At 34.5% G+C, this 20,162-nt stretch overlaps 2 protein-coding genes across 2 annotated transcripts in view; one reads left to right on the top strand and one right to left on the bottom strand.

Annotated features, from left to right (window-relative positions):
• FGF7 (fibroblast growth factor 7) overlaps positions 1 to 17,815 on the top strand; it is a 59,232-nt gene extending 41,417 nt beyond the window's left edge. The window contains exons 3-4 of the mRNA XM_081139111.1: positions 15,295 to 15,398; positions 16,442 to 17,815. Coding sequence (XP_080995237.1) covers positions 15,295 to 15,398; positions 16,442 to 16,636 — 299 coding nt within the window. The 3' untranslated portion in view covers positions 16,637 to 17,815. The remainder of the gene's footprint in view (positions 1 to 15,294; positions 15,399 to 16,441) is intronic.
• FAM227B (family with sequence similarity 227 member B) overlaps positions 1 to 20,162 on the bottom strand; it is a 188,631-nt gene that overhangs the window by 104,841 nt on the left and 63,628 nt on the right. The window lies entirely within an intron of this gene.

A 20,162-nucleotide genomic window follows, 5' to 3' on the forward strand; every position in this document is an offset into this window, starting at 1 on the left:
TCAGTAACATGCCACTGGAATCATCCTATTTGTTGCACAACTGAATAGTTTGCTTTTCATTCTGGCACGGTTTTAACCTCACTGAAACAAGCTGTTGCAACTTACATTCTTGCAAAAGAAAACACTGACAACACTGTACCACATGTTATGTACTCTCTAAAGATTATCTAATGTTTACTTATTTTCTTAATAAATCCCTGAGTGAATGCCATGGCTCTTTTTACTTAACCTGACAAGTCACTTAAGTAGTTTTTGGCATCATTATAGGATAGAGGACTGATAAGAGCTGTAATTGATTTATCCCCTACAGATGAAGATGGTGTGGAATCAATTCTCTTGCAGGACCTTTCAGTTGTATTTGATACCAGGAATTGTGCAATCATTTATTTGCAACTGTTTTGAGTTTCATGCTGATTTGACGGGAATTACACTTTCTGGGTTTCTGTAATAATTTATCCATTTGTGTTTGTTTCTGGTTTTACAGGGCAGCTTTTTTTTTTTTTTCTAATCCTCATTCGTGGATATGTTTGATTTTAGAGAGAGAAGAAGGGAGGGAGGGAGGGAGGGAGAGAGAGGGGGAGAGAGAGAGAGAGAGAGAGAGAGAGAAACATCCATGTGAGAGAGAAACATCAATCAGTTGTCTCCCATACACACCCTGACTGAGGATCAAGCCTGCAACCTAGGTGTGCACCCTGACTGGGAATGGAACCCGCCACCTTTTGGTGCAAGGATGATGCAGCAACCACTGAGCAACCCTGCCAGGGCTACAGGACATGCTTTTTTTAGACTATAGTGATCCAAAGACAAGATTAGTATTATCAACCATATATATCATGTTATCTTATAACAGTGGATTCTATGGTTCATGGGAAAAAGTAAGAGAACCTGCTGGAGGTCACTACTTCTACAAAGTCTTTTGTGTCACCTATTCCAAGTGAAAGTCAGTAAAGAAATATGGGGAAACTGAGCTCACTTCTTTCCCAACTCAAACACTGACTCATTACCTCCAGGCAGCAAATTCAGCATGTGCACCTCATAGCCACCAAATGGTGAAAAAAGATTTGTCTTCCATGTTAAGTAGTCACCCTGCTTACTTGATGGAACAAATTTAATCCAAGCTAAGTTGTGTGTTTGTCTGTTTCACTATAACTTCTGAGAAAGTAAATTTTTAATAAAATGCATACATTACTAAAGGTCACTGGCTTATGCTTCAGGTTGACACCTTGAAACAAAACACTGGTAGCTACGACTTAATTGAATGTATCATATAACTTTGATATTTTGATGAAACTTCTATCATGGTTCATGGTTCATGATAGAAGTTGCTTACAAGAAAATAAATGACTCATGTACTATTTAAAACTTGTTTCATTCTTAAATTTATTTTTAAGATGGTTGATGAGTCATTTGTTTTCTTATGAGCAATTTATCTACATTGGTCAACATAAGACATGTTACTCTGCTTTCAAACATATTTGCTTTAAAGAATAATTTTTTGGTTTGAGGTAAATATATCATTCACTTCACTGAGTACTGTTTATATACAAAATTGCTACTTTCAGAGATATTCTTAAAATTAAATGTATTTATTTCTATTTGAAGGGTGTGGAGCATTAAAATTAGTTTAATCAAAATATTTTATATCTAATTCTGATAAGTTACACATGACTCATAACCATTATTTTATTTCGTTCTAAAAATCTCAGACCAACAAATCATTTGGCTTTTAACAGCACAACTATTTTTATTCCCCTCCTTAGAGTCAGAACAGTAAAAATGGCTTTGTTTTTGTATTCAAGGCCAAACAGTGCCTGATGGATTAAATTATTAGGTGTTGCTAGAATTCAATAAACTTCATAAATACCTTGATTTTACTAAACGACAGAATAAAAGTAGTTAGGGGCTCATTTACAACAACTGGTATCGGTGATTGAACTCATATTAATTACAGAAATCTTGGTCACAACTAAGCTATGCCTTTACAAGTGGTTGATGATAGCAATAATCTGATCGAGAAGCTTCTGGCTATAACATATTGCCATTATCTTTCAATATTTTATGACTCTAGGAAGACATAATAAAAAAATTCAAAATGAGATTCATGCTAATAAAATTTAAGCCCTGCATATAATCACAGTCAAACCAAGACATTCTGATTTGCTTCATGTTTTGAAGACCTCGGCATTGTGATCAGAGCATGGAAAATTATGAAATTCCAGGATGTGATTGCAGATTAAAGAGGGAAGCAGGGGTAGGAGAGCGCATCTGAGGATACTTCAAGTGACACCTACAAATACCTCTCTTTTAACACTGGGAACATTGGGAACACTGAGTAAATATTAAAAAATTGAAAACATTAACATTATCACCATTTTTTATTAGTCTGATTTTTTTTGTATGTGCTATACAAAATGACTTTTTATTGCTAACAAACAATTCTAATCCTTCACATCAAGCACAACTAGAACTTCATTGTGGATTTGGATCACAGAATGATTTGCTTATGTCAAATTTAGGAACAAGATACAGAAAACTGCCATCACCTCAAGCTCAGTATCTTCCATAAAACTCAAGCACATTATTAGTTACACCCCAATAAAACAGAATCTCCCTAATATTTTTTGTCATTTTCAAAATCAGCCAAATTTGAAGTGATCCTGTCCTTCTCCAACTCCTTATCTTATGCCGTAGCCAAAACACCCATTGGGCCTGGAAGTTGAGGAAATGGATACAGGAAGAGGCATGAGTAATGGGACAGAAATATTCTGAATCATTGCTGTCAAGAATGCGCTGAGTATTTGCATTCTATCACAGTTGCTGAAAGGAGCTAGATTTCACATCAGGGTGGTTCATCCAGCATTATGCTCCGCTTCCTACAAGATTAACAAAGTACAGAGGCACTGACAAGGGGACCACTCAGAAAATTGAAAGAAATGCTTCCAGGAACTCAACAGCTTGCCAGGAAAAATTCCAGGACATAAGGACACCAAGGGAACTATTTGGAGTGACCTGGGACATATCTGTTGTGTTTGTCCTTGTGTCTGTGACAGTCACCAATCGTGTGTAATATAAATATAAGCTGTTTTTCTTGGCTATATGTGAAAGTGAAAAGGCTTGAGATACCCTTTCTATGCTTCAGCTTATTAGAATAGGCAAGTGTTTTTAAAGGGGATTAGAAAAACACACCACACAACAAATTCAGGAAAGAAGCCAAGAAGAAAACAAATCTAAAGAGGCAAAGGAATCCAAACTATCAGTAAGAATACAGCCAATAAAATAAAATGATACTGGAGAGAAAGACAACAAATGCAGAGTGCTGAACACAGCTAAGTACCCAATAAATTGTTTTCTTCATAAATTAACAGTGATGATGTTTTAACCAAGAATGGCAAATCTGGTCTTTCTGAAAGACTGCCAGCGGCATCTCAAATGAGGTCATTCCCTGGCTAGAAAGCAACGGAACACAGGTCTGACACAATTTACTAGGGGAGCCAGGGGTGTCCTGACATGTTCATCAAGATGTAAAGGAGAACCTGTGAAGATTCACCGAGCTAACTGAATGCTGATGTGGTAACGATGACAGCACCAGAGAAACTGGGATCTCTAGTCACACTGAAGTGCTGAATAGGAAAATGAAAGACATGAGAGCACAGGTGTTGTTTTCATTTCTTCTTCTAGTTTAATCTCATGACTTTAGAAGTTAAAAAAAAAAAATCTAAAACCTGGCTATTAACAACAGTGTTGAAAACAGAACTTGTGTTTCAGGTTGGTGGATTAGAATAACTGAAAAATATGGGCTCCTTGATTTTTATGTGCATTTTATGAAGAACGGCTCTGACAGAAAAATGAAATTGAGGTGGTGCATTTGTTGAGAAGGAGTGAGTTAAATTTCTTAATTCAACCTAATGTTATACAAACTATTTTAGAAGTAGTGGTATACTGGTGGCTTATCTTAAGGTTGCAAAATGCCCAGGACTTGAGATTAGGTTTGGTTTAAACAAAATCATTTATTCCTTCTTCCAATAAACATCTACAGAAGTGACAGCTCTGCTCTACAGAAACATCTGGGAGTTTCCAGATCCCATTCAGGTCATTGTTCCGCAATCACTCTGTTGTCATGATTGAAGGTAGAACCCCTCTCCCAGCAGGACGATGGAGTAAAAGAAGAAAAAGCCAGGTACAAAGAGCCCCCGCGGGCTCTCTCTCGTGGGAGATTTCTGAGAGTTGCTATGGGACCTTCACATATCCCATCCGCTAGAACTTTGTAACATGGCCACACCGAACTGCAAGGGAGACTGGGAAATGTAATGTTTATTTTGTGCAGCCAGCTAAAAACGCTATTGCTGTGGAAGAAGAGGAGAATGGAAAGTGGGGAACAATGAATAATCTTTGCTCAGAAAATTGGGAAGAAAAATGCCTGTGTATGGTTTAAAGAAAGAATGACTGACATGATGAGTGACATCGTGTTGTCAAAAGCTTGAAGATTTAAGGACTGCAGATACGACGGAGAGAACAGAAAGCCCAGTGTGCCTCGTGAGAAAAGGGGCCGCATCAAACGCATAACTTCAGGTGGCGTAAAAAAGCACAGAGTTCAACGGTTAATAGCAGATGGGAAGAAATACATTGTATAGCAGAGAGGAAGACAACTTCAAATTTGCCGATAACCAATAAATGAAAGGAAGAGCTAATCTGTTGGGTGCCATACTTTTCTAATATACTCGTATGTCATTTATTTATAATTTATAATTTATTCCCTGTCAATTTACACACAGAACTTGAGATGGCTGAATTAAAACTTAGAAAATTGTGATAGTCAGGAATACTAAGTATTAGACAGAAATATAAAGATCCAAACTTCGGTGAAAACGTGAGTTGTGTGACAACAGAACATAGATGTGATTTACTCACACGAATGAAGTTCTGGGCATTTTGCAACCTTAATATAAGCCACAATATATCCCTACTTCTAAAGTAGTTTGCATAATATTAGGTTGAATTAAGAAATTTAACTCACTCCTTCTCAAGAAATTGTATGTGTACTACCCAGAAGTTTCCAAGGTGCTTAGGGGATTAATTTAACAAAAGACATAAAATAATCGTTTCTAATTTCTATATAGTTTTTAAAAAATAAATTTATATTTGTCCATTTTAGAAAAGAATAGCTTAAGTGTCTCCATAGTTTTATCAAATACGAATGCTTGGCGATTAGAGAGAAGAGATAAATTTGTTCATGACCTAGTTTCCTCATCTTTTCATTATTTAATCAAATCATCATTGTTTTCACTATCATATAAATAGGTTCATTGTCATATGCTGTTAAATTTATAACCTTAGCAGGCTGTTGGTTAACAATGGGAAGCATAAAGATCATGACTTAAACATAAGCTAATAAGAAATATAAAGATAACTCCACAATTCATTTTTAGGTAATTTCTTCAAGTCAGTAAAGTACCTGTGCCTAGAATGGGGTCTGGTAAGAGTAAATACTCAACAAATATTTGTTAAATAATTTTGTGTGTTGCAGAAAATATTGTGACAATCATAGGAACTGGCTTCATCAGTGGGGCGGGTATGATGATTCTGTTCACTTGCAATACTTTATTTGTGAAGCACTATTTGCAAAGAGCAGAATGATAGCATTTCTTCTATATCATAAGTTAGAAACTATATAAACTTGTAGAAATAAGTGAGCGAATTTTTTAAAGCATAGACTGGAAGTATTCCAGATCAGAATAAGAAAGTGTGTCAACATCTTTAATGCTATAACATTTATATTCTAATTTACATTTATTTCAATATATTTTTAATTTGCACATACCACGTAATGCAATTTTGAAATTTATTTGTTCACCAACCATTCTGTTTTGCATAATTAATTTAAAGAAAATAAAGAAGCATTCATTGTTCATTAAAAGGGAATAGTTGACATATGTCTTTATATATAAAATATGATGTTATAAACAGACTTTATAAATAACCTTGAAAAATATACTAATCTGAAACAAAATTTCATTTTGAAAGGCGCACTTTTTATTATATCAAAACTTCAAAATAATGAAGAGACAAAAAGCTCTTTAAAAAGATGGTGACATAAAGTTACTGTGGTTTATGGTCTATACTGAGAAAAACGACAAACAATATTCTGCCTTAGACTATTATATTGGTGAGCAGCTGGTTTTAGTAAATGGGATAGCTGGTGAGGAGTATGGAATCCACACTGGATGAGGCAGGGCTGATGGAGCTACAGATGTTTTGCCTCATGAGGTGCATAACCAGTATCTTCATCTCTCTGAAGGGCCTCTATGTGGAAAGGTATTGATTTATTCTGCATATACACACATTTAGTAACACCTAGGATCCGAGCTACCCATAAATGTAATGAGCCACTTCAAAATTAGTAGCATACAATAAACTAATGTCCATATAGCAGATAGATAAATCGATGAGACAAAACAAGATAACTAGTATAAGGCAAAAGACAGGCATTGCATCAGTAAAAAAAAAAAGGAATATTTAATAAAAAGTGTTGAAAAAAATGGCTAGGTATTTTCAGGAATAAAGCATCAGTTTAGGGTTTCATCTTGCACCATATCCCAAAATTAATTTCAGATGAATTTAAAAGATATACTTAAAACTAAAACTATAGGAGCTGGAATAAAATGTATTTCAGACAGTGAAATGTGAAAAAAAGACTTTTAAGTATAAAAGCAATGTACTGAGTGAGCAAAAAAGACCCATAGATATGGTTATATAAAAGTAATCATTTTGGGGTAAATTAATCAGAGTAGTGCAGGACTAGAAAAATAGTGCGATTTAGGGTTAGAACAAGAGATACCAAGTGTGCCAAAAGATGCACAGAAGAAAGTTATGGTTATTAAAAAACCCCTTGAATTTGGCACTTAGGAGGTGACTGATGATCTTGAGGAGAGAAAGCCAATAAAGAGATTAGCAGTTAGAATGCCAGAGTTAAACTGAAGAAAAGTGAGATTTACTCTATACACTAAAGAAAAATGGTGCTAGTGAAAGGGAACTGGGGTAGTCTTTTGAAAAGATTTCAGAGTTAGGAGCAGGGGCATTTTATTCAACTGGCCCATAGAGAGCCTAGAGCCTATGAAAACTTTAAGGGCTTGCAAATATATTGAAAATTTTATACCGGCAACAAAATTTGAAAATAAAATTAAAATGGACATCAATAAATATTTAACATATAGAACATACCAGTAAGCTAATTTCATTATTTATAAAATTTATTAACTTTTTTATAACGTTTGAAAATAGCTTGATAATATTTTTCACTTTGTAAGAATTCCTAAGAAGGTACAATATTTATAGAAAAATGTATAGGTAATGGTGAATTCAACGAGTTCCTTTAGGCCAAATAATTTCAAAAGAAAATTTATGCAAACTTTGAAATAATTACAAAATATTGTATCTAATGAGAAATATGCATGTATTTTAACGTTTGATCTGTGTAGGGTGGTCTCAGGAAATAACAGTACCTAGGACCTATAAAGATCTTAAAACAGCCCTGATTAAGAAAAAAAATTGGAAAGTGGACTTCTGTAATTAAAAAGCAAGGAAGAGAAGGACTGAAGATGCCCAAGGGAAACTAGGAGGAGATAGAATCAAGAGTCTACTGCCCTTTGAGGGCAATTCTTTTGAACTTATAATAGCAAACACACACACATACACACACACACAATAATAACTGGAGCAATTACATGCAGGATATGTGAAAAACAATACTGGCTTAGAGGATTTTAATATGTCAAAAATACAGTACATATTTAGAAGAATTCTTTGCTATCCTTGTGATTATGTCAGTGTACAAAAATCATAGCAGTATAAATATATACCTTAGCCTTATTATTTAATTAAAGCCATACTAACATTAAACTAGTAGCCAAGCTGATCAAACATGAATGTTTTGCATAGTCTACTATTTACTTACATAATTTAATTACAATTTGCAACTTGATACTTTTAAATATCATTAAGAAATTCTCCAAACAGTTTGGAGCACATTGAGCATTTCTGTATGCATGAGCCATGGAGTTTTAATTTATAAGCCCATGTGTATAGAGTTATATAAAATAGCCAAAGATATTCAATGCACAAATATATGGGTACAATATTCAAAGTACAGTCAAATTGCAAAAACTAAATCACCAAGAAAAACAGAATTAATTTAGAAAAGCTGTTTTCAAACTTTTTAGTCTTGAGACACTTTAAAACTCTTAAAAGCTATTGAGGATTTCAAAGAGCTTTTATTTTTCACATGGGTTATAATTACTGCTATTTCCTGTGTTAGAAATTTAAAGTGAGACATTTAAAAATTGTTTATGTATTAATTTATTAAAAAAATCACAACAATAACACATTATAGGTCAATGTGCACATCAACTGACAACATTAGGAAGAAAGCTGGGCTTACACCATTTTTGTCATTTTCTCTTATCTACACTGCACATCTAATTAATTTTCTTAAAACACAATTTATATCCTGACATTTTTCAAATTTCAAACCTCCAATGACTCCTCATTGTCTACAAACAAAGCTTAAAATTCCTTAAATGGACAATAAGGGCCTCGACAACCCGGTCCTAGCTCCTTTCCCACCTTCTATTACTTAGAGACACTTCCTACTCCAGAGAGCTGTAGTTTCAATCTTCTGAACATGGCTGGAATCTTTGCCTCAGTGGTCTTACATATACTTGTCTCTTTCACTTAGCACTATGTTTCCACCCTATGTTTTCATTTCACCTCTTTCAACTTTATCCATCCTTCAAGATCTCACTCAAGCTTTATCTGTTCCTCAACTCCTCCCTTGATCACCTAGGATATGCAACACCTCTTCCTTCTGAATTTCTATTGAAGTGACTTTCCATCCCATTCTTTTTAGCAATTGGCATATACTGCTGGATATCATTCATTTTCTTTTTCGGTAGGAAGAGAAAATTCTAACTGAATGTTGACACATATTTTATTCATGTCCAGATATTTTGATGACATCACAATTAAAATAATCAGATCAAGTTTCTAAAATATTACTGGATCTCAGTGATTTTTCCATCCTAATGCACCTGAGAGATACCTCACATATACAAGTGTAGCAGTGGTCTGTATGTAGAATATTTGTATTTCCTACACTTCCCAGAGTGTGTTTGCAATATCATTACTCTTCATAACTGTCCATATTTCACAAAGAGAAGTCATCAACCTGGTAGGCAGATCTTAATCCATCACTGACGGCATTATGAAGAGTAACTAATAATAAACCTCAGATGTACTACATATTTGGGACAAGAATAAGTAATAAAAAATGCCAGTATAAATAGTGTCTCACACAATCATATCATATTGTTCATTAAAATCTAGGCTGTATTTTTAATTGATAGGCTTTTTTAGAACAGTTTTAGATTTACAGAAAAATTGAATAGATAGTAGTTCCCATTTTACCACCTCAAGCTCCCCTCACAGTTCCTCTATTATTAACAGCTTGCATCAATGTGGTAAATTTGTTAAAATTGGTGAGTCAATAAAGACACATATTGTTAACTGAAGTCCGTAGTTTACACTAAAGTTTGCTCTCTTCTGTAGGGAGTTCTATGTGTTTTGACAAGTGTATAACATCATGTATCCACTATTACAATATCATAAAGAATAGTTCCACTGCCTTAAAAATCCCATTCTTCACATTCCATCCCTTCTCATCTCTCCCCAAACCCCTGTCTGTGTAGTTTAACCCTTTCCAGAATGTCACACCATTGAAATCATACAGTATGTAGCCTTTCAGACTGATTTCTTTCTTTTAGCAATACCCATGTAAGGTTTCTCCATGTCTTTGTGGCTTAATAGTTCACGTCCTTTTAATGCTGAAAAATACTTCAAAGTATGATTTACTGTAGTTTGTTTATCCATTCATATACTGAAGAACATTTGGTTACTTCCAGTTTTGACAATTATGAATAATACTCTGCTATAAACATTCCTGTTCAGGTTTTTGTGCAGACATGAGTTTTCAAATCAATTGGGTAAATACCTAGAGGCAGGACTGCTGGATTGCATGATAAGAGTATGTTTAGTATTCAGTAAGAAACTGTCAAACTGTCTTCCAAAATGGCTGTTCCATTTGCATTCCCACTAACAATGAAAGAGAGTTCCGGTTGCTCTGCATCCTTGTCTGCATATGGTGTTGTCAGTTTTTAGATTTTAGCCATCCTAATAGCTGTTTTAACTTGCAATCTCCTACTGATATATGATGCTGAGCAGATTTTCAAATGCTTATTTGCCATGTGTGACTCTTCTTTCAGGGGCATCTCTTCAGGTTTTTTTGCCCACTTTTTAACTGGATTGCTTATTTTCTTATTGTCAAGCTTTAAGAGTATTTGTTTTGGATATACTGGATATATTTTTTGTATAAATGTTTGTATTTGTATGTACTTTAATGGAATAATAAATGGAATCCTTAGCCTTAAATGTAACATAAATATATAGTAGTTAAGATTTCACACTCAAAAATCCAGGCTTGACAGATACTCATAAAAGTCGTTTAACATTAAAAATGTTTTTGATCTTTGTTGATACCAATTCTTAGTTTTAATGTGCCCAAGAAAGTATATTTAAAATGGTCAAGGACAAATTTAAATGTTCTGATTGGCCTAATAACCATTAAACCATTGCCTCCACTTATTTTCAACTTTAAAGTAATTATTAGTTATCATGCTGGCACATATATGTTAATATATGTCCCCTCTAAACTTTTAAATATAAAGCTTAAAAGTTTCAGGGAAAAGAAATATTTAAGGAACTGGGATGGGAGAGAGGGGTAGATTTCTGTGTGATGAGACATGAAAGATATTTTTTCTGCTATCAATTCATGAAAAGTCATGGAGGAACTTTAAATGCATATGACTAAGTGAAAGAAGCTAATCTAAAAAGGCTACCTACTCTATGGTTCTAACTATGTAACGTTCTGGAAAAAACAAAGCTATGGAGATAGTAAAAGATCAGTGGTTGCCAGGGGTTGGGTATAAGGGAGAGGGTTGAAAAGGCAGAGCACATATTTTTAGGGTGGTAAAATTACTCTGCATGATACAATGACAGATACATGTCCAAACCAACAGAATGTGTAACATTAAGAGTAAACCATAATGTAAACAATGGACCTTAGGTGATAATGACCTGTCAATGTGGGTTCATTAATTGTAACAAAAGTACCACTTGGGTAGGGGATGTTGATAATGGGGGAGGCTATGCATGTGTGGGGGTAGGGGGCCTGTGGGAAATCTCTGTACTCCCCTCAGTTGTGTTGTGAACCTAAAACTGATTTAAAAATAAATTATTAATAAAAATATATTTTTTTCAAACAGGAACATTAAAACACTTTATAATCATAAATGCTGTTGATAATGAGAACAAAGAATTAGCATTAATTTTTTAAATACATTAGGGGAACATCTAAAATTCTGGAAGTAGATGTTGAAGTAATAGCAACATAAACCATGGTTCCTCACTTCTGAGTGCAAATGTGAATCAGGTTTCAACAATAAATAAGCAAAAATATTTAGGTAATATAACAGGTAACATAACAGAAATTATTCACAGAAAAAAAATTTAGGGAAGACATTTTGGGCATTTTTTTCTAGTTTGTAAGGGTGACATACTAAGTAATAAATTGATGCTATGGTTGAAAATATTTTTAACAAAAATATTGTTAACAAGGCTAAATGACCGATTCACTTGACATGTTGTTTCATTTTTCATGTTCTATTGTGTGAGATGTGCTCTCTCTTTTATTTATTTATCTTTGAACTCTATCATTATGCTACTGCGGTCATTAACAATTCAATGTACCCACATAATATGCCTTTCATCTTTGGAAACAAATTTACTATGTCACTTAGACACATAAACTTCTCTTAAACATAAATCCAGACCCCCCCAAAAAAGACAAACTCTTATATTTGTCTTACATAAAGAAAAGATATACAGTAGACAAAAACTATGCACAATTAGCTTATTTGGGTGGCTAATTTAATATTGGCACACTACATATTTTTATATTATATTTTATGATCAACTGCCTGGCTTGTGGTTTGTAGGGCAGGGTATCAAAAGCTTACATAGTCAATTTGTCTACAGATCATTGTGGATCTGTAGGAACATCACTTCCCCATTGTGCACTTGTGGTCACTTTAGTTTCTTCGTTCTTGGGGTTTTTGTGTGTTTTTTTTTTAATAAAAGAGGGCACAGTACATGGGGAAGAACAGACTAGACAGTCAGGGTTGATAGAGTATTGATTTTGCCAACACTACTTAATACTCCCAGGCATTCTAATTTTATTTTTATTATTATTTATTTTACTTTTACATCGTCATTTATCCCCTCTATGCCCTCCTCCACCTCCACCCACCTGCAATCACCACACTTGTCCATGCCCATGAGTTCTCTCTCCCTTCCCTTCCTTTCCCTTCCTTTCCTTTCCCTTCCCTTCCTTTCCCTTCCCTTCCCTTCCCTTCCCTTCCCTTCCCTTCCCTTCCCTTCCCTTCCCTTCCCTTCCCTTCCCTTCCCTTCCCTTCCCTTCCTTTTTCGCTCAGTACCTCCACCCCCCACTGCCACCCCCACCAGAGCTGTCTGGCTACTCTCTATCTATGAGCCTGTGTCTATTCTGTTTGGTAGTGTAGTTTGTTCATTAAATTCCAATCATTCTACTTTTAAATCTATTGATTTCCTAGGAAAGAGATTGCTTAAATACATCAAACAATTAAGAACATTCCTGAATCAGAACCTTACCATTTTCAAGTATATTTTAATCTCAGTTAAAGGTAGAATCTTTAAAGATTGAGCACCTTTTCATATTCTTATTTGCCATCCATGTATCTACTTTGATAAGGCATCTGTTCCGATATTTTGCTCACTTTTGAACTGGGTTGTTAAAAAATCTGAAGATTTTTTGATATCATTAACCCAGATATGTGGAGGGATACAATTAACAATGCTCATCACCTATTAAGTATTAGAGTGCAACAAAAATAAGATGGGCAATGGACAGGCAAGGGATAGAGAGAAAAAGAGTTTGGAGGTGGGATAATATGAACATATTGTCATGACTGGACATATAATTAACAATACCTCTATCACAGTTACATAGTGTGGACAGCTGGTCTATACAAGAAAACCCAGCAAACATTACATCTTCCATTCCCCAGTTACAACTAGGCATGAAAGATATACTTAGCCTCTTTATTAGTACTCTTCTTTCTATTTAAGAAAAAATATAACATTGAATAAAGGGCGGAAAAGCAGGAGTAAATGGACTTGAAAATAAGGAAAGCATTGACTTCATATAATCTTGCAGTGGTAAGATCTTTAGAGACTAACTACTCCATATGTCCTTAAATAGATATGTTTACTCAGTGTTGACGGTATTACAAGTATGTTAAATCAGTGAATTCTTCAGTATTATTCTTTGGATTAGTACAAATTTAACCTAACCGGATTCTGCGGCAGAGTAAATGATTTCCCTTTGATATTTCTTTAATGAACACAAAGTGGAGTTAGTTAACCAGATTCAGCACTCCCAAGGGCAGGGCGTGTCTCTGAGGTGACCTGGCACAGAACTGGCTCTCGGTGATTTGTTACATGCTGCACAACTGCCTCAGCATCACGTCCTTCGTGTGTTTGTAAACAACTGCTAAGATTTCCCTTAGCCTCCTCTTTGGGGCTGTGTTTTCCAAAAAGCTTTTTTTCTCTCTTTCAGTTAAGGTAGATCTACAGATGCATTTGCTGCTTATATTATATTTTAGCTTCTGGAATTCAGAAACCTAGGCACTTTTTTCTTAAATTTTATCCTAAAATTACAGTACAGTGCTATGCATCTGACAATGCTTCATAAATACTTAAAAAGATTAATATCCAGTCCTTTGCATTTTCTTCATAGAGCCCAGTTTCTAGCTGGGCAGCTGTAGAACACTAGGCTGGTTGAGCCCCGACAGGTGTTAAGCACAGTAGACTGGGAACTGGCTTCTGCATGCGGCACGTGTGAGGCAGGTAACAAATATTAGCTAGGCCACACGAGTTCCGAGGAAGGGGGCAACCATTTTATTCTGCAGGTAAGAAAATGTGAGCATAAAGAGTTAGTGAGAGGAAGAAGTAGAAGCATCAGACTTCCACTTAATTAAATGATTATTTCAGAAAACAGCTTTTGCAGAAAATTTTGACTTGGAGTTTTCTTTGTATTGTGTGCGGCACAGGAGAGAGAATGCCTCATGTTTGCACCTTCGTATGGAAAGTATAATTACCAGCAATTACATAAAAAGGCTCACTAAACTTTTAATTCCCAAGTCATCTTTAAAAATTTCTTGAGGTTTTACTGTATTTAATGTAAGTCATTAAAATACAGCACTTAAGGAAAAGATACATAATAAAAAATAATAGGTTAACATTCTTGTGATAACTACATGTTTTGTAAAACTAATTTCAACAAAGATTAAGAATTACTTAGAAAGGTACACATTTATAAAATAACATATGAGTAGGATTCATAATTTGGCTTTAAGTTATCTTTTCATGTATCAAAAAACTGACTAATAATCCCTTTTGAAGGTTAGGCTCTGTCTACCATCCTTTATAACTGCTTTAACTGGATTTTTATTCAATTTCAGTATATTCAAGAGAGATTCTGTTAGCAAAAATTTTTAAGATAAAGTTGAAGTAGGAAAGTAAAGATGTTAGCTTATTATATACTTTTATAGTATTATGTAACGATTAAGAGCCAGACCATCTGGGTTCAAAATTCCCTTATGCCACCTACCAGCTGAGAGAATTTGGGCAAATTACTAAATTTCTCTGTGGCTGAGCTTCTTGATCTGTAAGTTGGGGATAAGAAGAGTACAAGCCTCATAGTCCTGGTGATCAGTACATGTGTTGATACATAAGCACTGGAACAATTCTTAGCATGTGGTATGAGTTCATTAAACCATAGTTATTACTGTTATTATTATTCTTGTAAATTAGAAATGTAATTCTAGAGAAGAAGAAGCTAAATTCAAATATGTAACTATTTCATTGAATCCAGATAAGTATAGTTTTCTACAAAGGAAAAATATGAATAGTTTGTGCATATTTAGTAAGAACTAGAAATCTGGTGTTTGTGTGTATGTGCTAAGTAAATAATCCCATTAATAATCTTAACAACTTCCAATTGAAACAGAAATAAAGACAAATGGTCATTCTTGCACAATCTGCACAGCTGAATGAATAATTGACATATCTTTCTGTGATTCCTTACAGATATTATGGAAATCAGGACAGTGGAGGTTGGAATTGTGGCAATCAAAGGGGTGGAAAGTGAATATTTTCTTGCAATGAACAAGGAAGGAAAACTCTATGCAAAGGTATTAATAATTGATAGCTTAGCCTTAATTTTCCAAACTTATTTTTATCAAGAACATCTTGCCTTTCTGACAAGTAAAATTAGAGTTAATCTCTCTCTAACCATGTAATTTAATAATGTCATTATGAAATTTTATATTCAAGCATTAAGAAAAATGTTTTCTGTGAGGCTTTGGACAAATTGCAAAGCTCTCTGGACTTTGGTTTCTTCATCTGTAAAATGAGTTAAATTAACCTCTAAGAATTCTTCCAGCTCTAACATGCCATTTGCATTTTAGATACTTAAAATCTAAAATTCCCACCCATCTGTGTTAAAGCTCTTTTTGTTAAAGTTCACCCAATTTGCACATTGCTGACATGAAAATTCTTGGGGGGGAAATTCAGGAGTTTGTTTATCAACATCAATCTCAGAGTCATGGGCTTTGAGCCGCAGGCACTCCCATCGCTGCCACTTTATTCCGATGTGAAATATGGAGCAGTTCATCCCACAGTAGTAAAGTAGAATTGGCTTTCCTTTGTAATCCCACAGCCCAGCACAATGCCTGGCACAGACTAGTTACATAAAAATATAGGTTTAGCTGAATGAATGAATAATTGGAGGACCAACAAATAAATAGCCTTTTATTTTCCATCACTATCACAGACAGGGCAGCAGTAAATGGGAAAGGTTGTGAAATATGTCTTTCAACTGCGGGAGGCAGAGGCTCTGCTAATTATACCAGAGTCTCAGTGGTTAGGGAATGAGTGATTTGGGCACAGTAATATGAGAGCTGCTAATTAGGGGTAAATGGCTCCTAATATTAAAGGACAGAAGCAACTGACTGCCAAAAGCTCCATGTTCAAAGCTATGTTGCCTAACTAAATGCATGTCACTTTAAAAAATTTTTTTTGCAAGCATGCTAACCTATATCAAAGAAACTACATTATGCCCACTCAGAAAAAGTCATATATGTTTTAATTCTACCAAATATTACTGTGTACTCTTTGTTTAATTGAGCCCCTCTAAAAACGTTTGGATAATATTGTTTGTTTGTTGTTTTAACAGAAAGAATGCAATGAAGATTGCAACTTCAAAGAATTAATTCTGGAAAACCATTACAACACATATGCATCAGCTAAATGGACACACAGTGGAGGAGAAATGTTTGTTGCCTTAAACCAAAAGGGGGTTCCTGTAAAAGGGAAAAAAACGAAGAAAGAACAAAAAACAGCTCACTTTCTTCCTATGGCAATAACCTAATCATATATGGTGTATAAGAAACCAGTTCCAGCAGGGAGATTTCTTTAAGTGGACTGTTTTCTTTTTCTTTTCTTTTCTTTTCTCTTTAAGTAACCAAGAAGGGCTGGAAAACTACTGAAAAACTGATCAAGCTGGACTTGCGCATTTATGTTTATTTTAAGAGACTGCATTAAAGAAAGATTTGAAAAATAAACACAAAAATCAGATTTAGTAACTAAAAGTTGTAAAAAATTGTAAAACTGGTTGTACAATCATGATGTTAGTAATAGTAATGCTTTTTTCTTAAATTAATTTACCCTTAAGAGTATGTTAGATTTGATTATCTGATAATGATTATTTAAATACTTTTCTGCTTATTAAATGGCTGCTATAATAATAATAATGCAGATGATGTTATATAAGATATGTCAGACCTAAAGGCTGCTGGAATGATTTGTCAGATAATCAAGCCAATGCTAACTATAGAAGATGAGCAGTAGTTGAAATTCTTTCTAGTGAAAAATTATAATTCACTTAAACTCTAATCAGAAAAGAAGGATTATTCTCAAAAATTCTATTATGGAATTGAATCAAATTGTTAGTTTCAAAAAAGTGTATGATTAGAACATTTTTGTGCCTATTTACAGGAACAAAATTCATAATGCTGCTCAAATAGAAAGGGTATTGCTACAAGGATGTCTTCAAAAATCTTGTATATAAAATAGCAATAATGATAATAATATTGTACTTCATCTCACTTGCCACAAAATAACATTTTATAATCCCTAAGAGTTAAAATTCAAGTAATATAATCTATCTTTTGTATAATTCATATTCAGGAATACGGCTTTAATGTTTTCCCCACAAATAATCATGCGCTTTTTTTTTTTTTTTTTTGGTGGTTACAGCATTAAACTCTATTTCAAGTTGTATATGAACTTTATTGTTTTGTTATTTAAGTTAATGTTATTTATAAAAAACAACCTTAATAAGCTGTATCTGTTTCATATGCTTTTAATTCTAAAGCAATAACAAAACTGGCTGGCTCAGCTGCAAGGCCCCCTCCCCCTTGTGACCAACACCAAGTCCAGGACACAGCACTTGGGCCAGCAAATCCTGGATGACAGACAAAAATGACAGCCTGCAGCAATCTCACAATAGATGCCTCACAGGGAGCAATAAAAAAATGTGAACTATGCCACATACTCTTGTTGATGAAATTGAATCGTATAAGTTAAAAGAACTTACAGAATTTTAAAGTTAGACTATATTTGAGCTTATCAGTAGAAAAGTACCATATTTTAAAAACATGTGTATTTAAAGTTAATAATTTTTCTAATCTCTAGAAATCTGGACAGTCGGACTATGGCAGCATTAAAAGCTGTTAGATGGCAAGACTCTAATGCCCAAAATAGGGTATTGAGGCCCGGAATATCATAAAGGCTTGAGATCAGGCTACAGATAATGGGCTTATCAGAAAAATAAATTCCCACTCATAACTCTTCCACTGGCAGATCTTGGTAGCACTTTATATATTCATAGTAGAAGGTCAAAGTTTATCTAATTTATACTATTGGTATGCTCAGCATGGTGGTTTTAATTTCAAAATACTTGCCATTCAATTTCCTCTGTTTTATGTAAATACTATCTGGCAATACATTATAGGTGAGCCCCAAGAAAACCAACTGAATTGGGGCTCACCTCTATCAGCAGGCTGCAGGAAGCTAGGAAGAACTGTCCTTTACAGATATACTCTGGGGAGATGCCACGAATAATATTTTTAACTGCTATCTGACTCAGGGGCCTTATTAGCCTACGTTCCTAGATCAGCTCCTGTGACTGGAGTCTTGTGAACATGTGAGGGCAGAGGAGGACCTATTTTTTCTCATATTTATTTCCTTAGTACCTAGCAGAATGTCTGTCCATAATCAATTTTATATGAATTGATTCAATGTTTGAATATCAAAGAAAATTCATACCGAGACTAATTTTACTTCATTTTTAAAAGTTAGGGTAAAACATGATTACATGGAAATGTAAACAGAAATACTATATATACATACAAGATACAAGCTTGTTAGGACCAAATATTCTTTGTCTATGAAGTTATAGTTATAATCAAATTACACAGCAAGGCTGAATTAAGCAAACCAATATTAAGCACTAATTCCAATCTGGGAGCATTTCTAGAAACACTTTTAATTCTTTGTCTCCTCCTTTTATACATTTATCATGCAAATTTGAGAAAATCTGCTCTTGTTGCATATGCTTAGAATTCTAGAATCTTAAAACTGCAAGGGGCCTTAGTCCCTCTTATTCATCTGCAGACCAGAAAATTAAAACTGTGATACGTCTAAAGTCTCATACCTGGTTAGGTAGAGAGCTGTCACAAGAGCCTAGGGCACTTAGTGTGTGCTTCCTATTCTTAGACTGTTGGGATTATTAGCTAGTGGTCTCATTTAAAAAAAATTCTATTGGGATATAATATTTACATTTGCATGCAAACATGACATGTTTTGGCAATTCACATACAAACTGATTAGTCTATACTGTGATGATCTCACTCGAAAGGATGAGAGAAATGATGCAATCTCTGATCCTAATTCCTATTCAACTCTTACATGCACCCCTTGATTTACAAATGGAGGGCATTGTGCAAAATATCCATATAAACAGGGTAACCTTTTCTTAAAATGGCCTTTGAAAGAGAATACTGGTTAAATACACAGGTTTCCAATAATTAGGAAGGGGAAAGTTAAAAGAATATAAATTGTTAGCAAAAGAAGTTAATAAAGTGGATACTTTCAATGAAGTTAGTGAACTAAAACATTTTCACATAAAAAAGCTATAATATATCAGCCTTTGAGTTGGCTATAAATTAAACTTGATGTAAGAGAAGAGATCTGGAGATGAATTCTTAGTTTCCATCTCTTAGAGTTTGCATTTTTGGTTCTCTAGAGTGACAAAGAACGCAGAGATGGACTATGGGACCTACCATATAGTAAAAGCAACTCTATAATCACGAATACCCTAAATTAGTGTCTCTCACAATTTTCCATTGAAATGCCAATAATAGAGGTAGAAAATAAGAGTCGGCCTGGCCAGGAGTGGCTCAGCAGTTGAGCATCGACCTATGATTCAGGAGCTCGAAGTTAGATTCCTGGTCAGGGAACATGCCCAGGTTTCGGGCTCCATCCTCAGTTGGGGGCATGCAGGAGGCAGCTGATGAAAGACTCTTTCATCATTGATGCTTCTCTCTCTCTCTCTCTCTCTCCCCCTTTTTCTTCCTCTCTCTGAAATCAATGGGAATATATTTAAAAAGAAAAAAAGAAAATGAGAGCCTAATGTCATCCACCAAAGACATAATTTTTTTTGAAACTCTCCTTTCTCTTAAGACTCATGTAATTTTTGCATTTTATTCCATAATACACCTGTGTTTGCTTTAATATGATACTGACACCAGTGAGTAAAAGCGACATATCAGAAAAATGTAGAAGTTTTATCATGTGACTTCATTTATACCACTGCCATAGTGCCATACTCTTGG

The sequence above is a fragment of the Miniopterus schreibersii genome, assembly GCF_964146895.1.
Source record: "Miniopterus schreibersii genome assembly, chromosome: 1".
Taxonomy (NCBI): domain Eukaryota; kingdom Metazoa; phylum Chordata; class Mammalia; order Chiroptera; family Miniopteridae; genus Miniopterus; species Miniopterus schreibersii.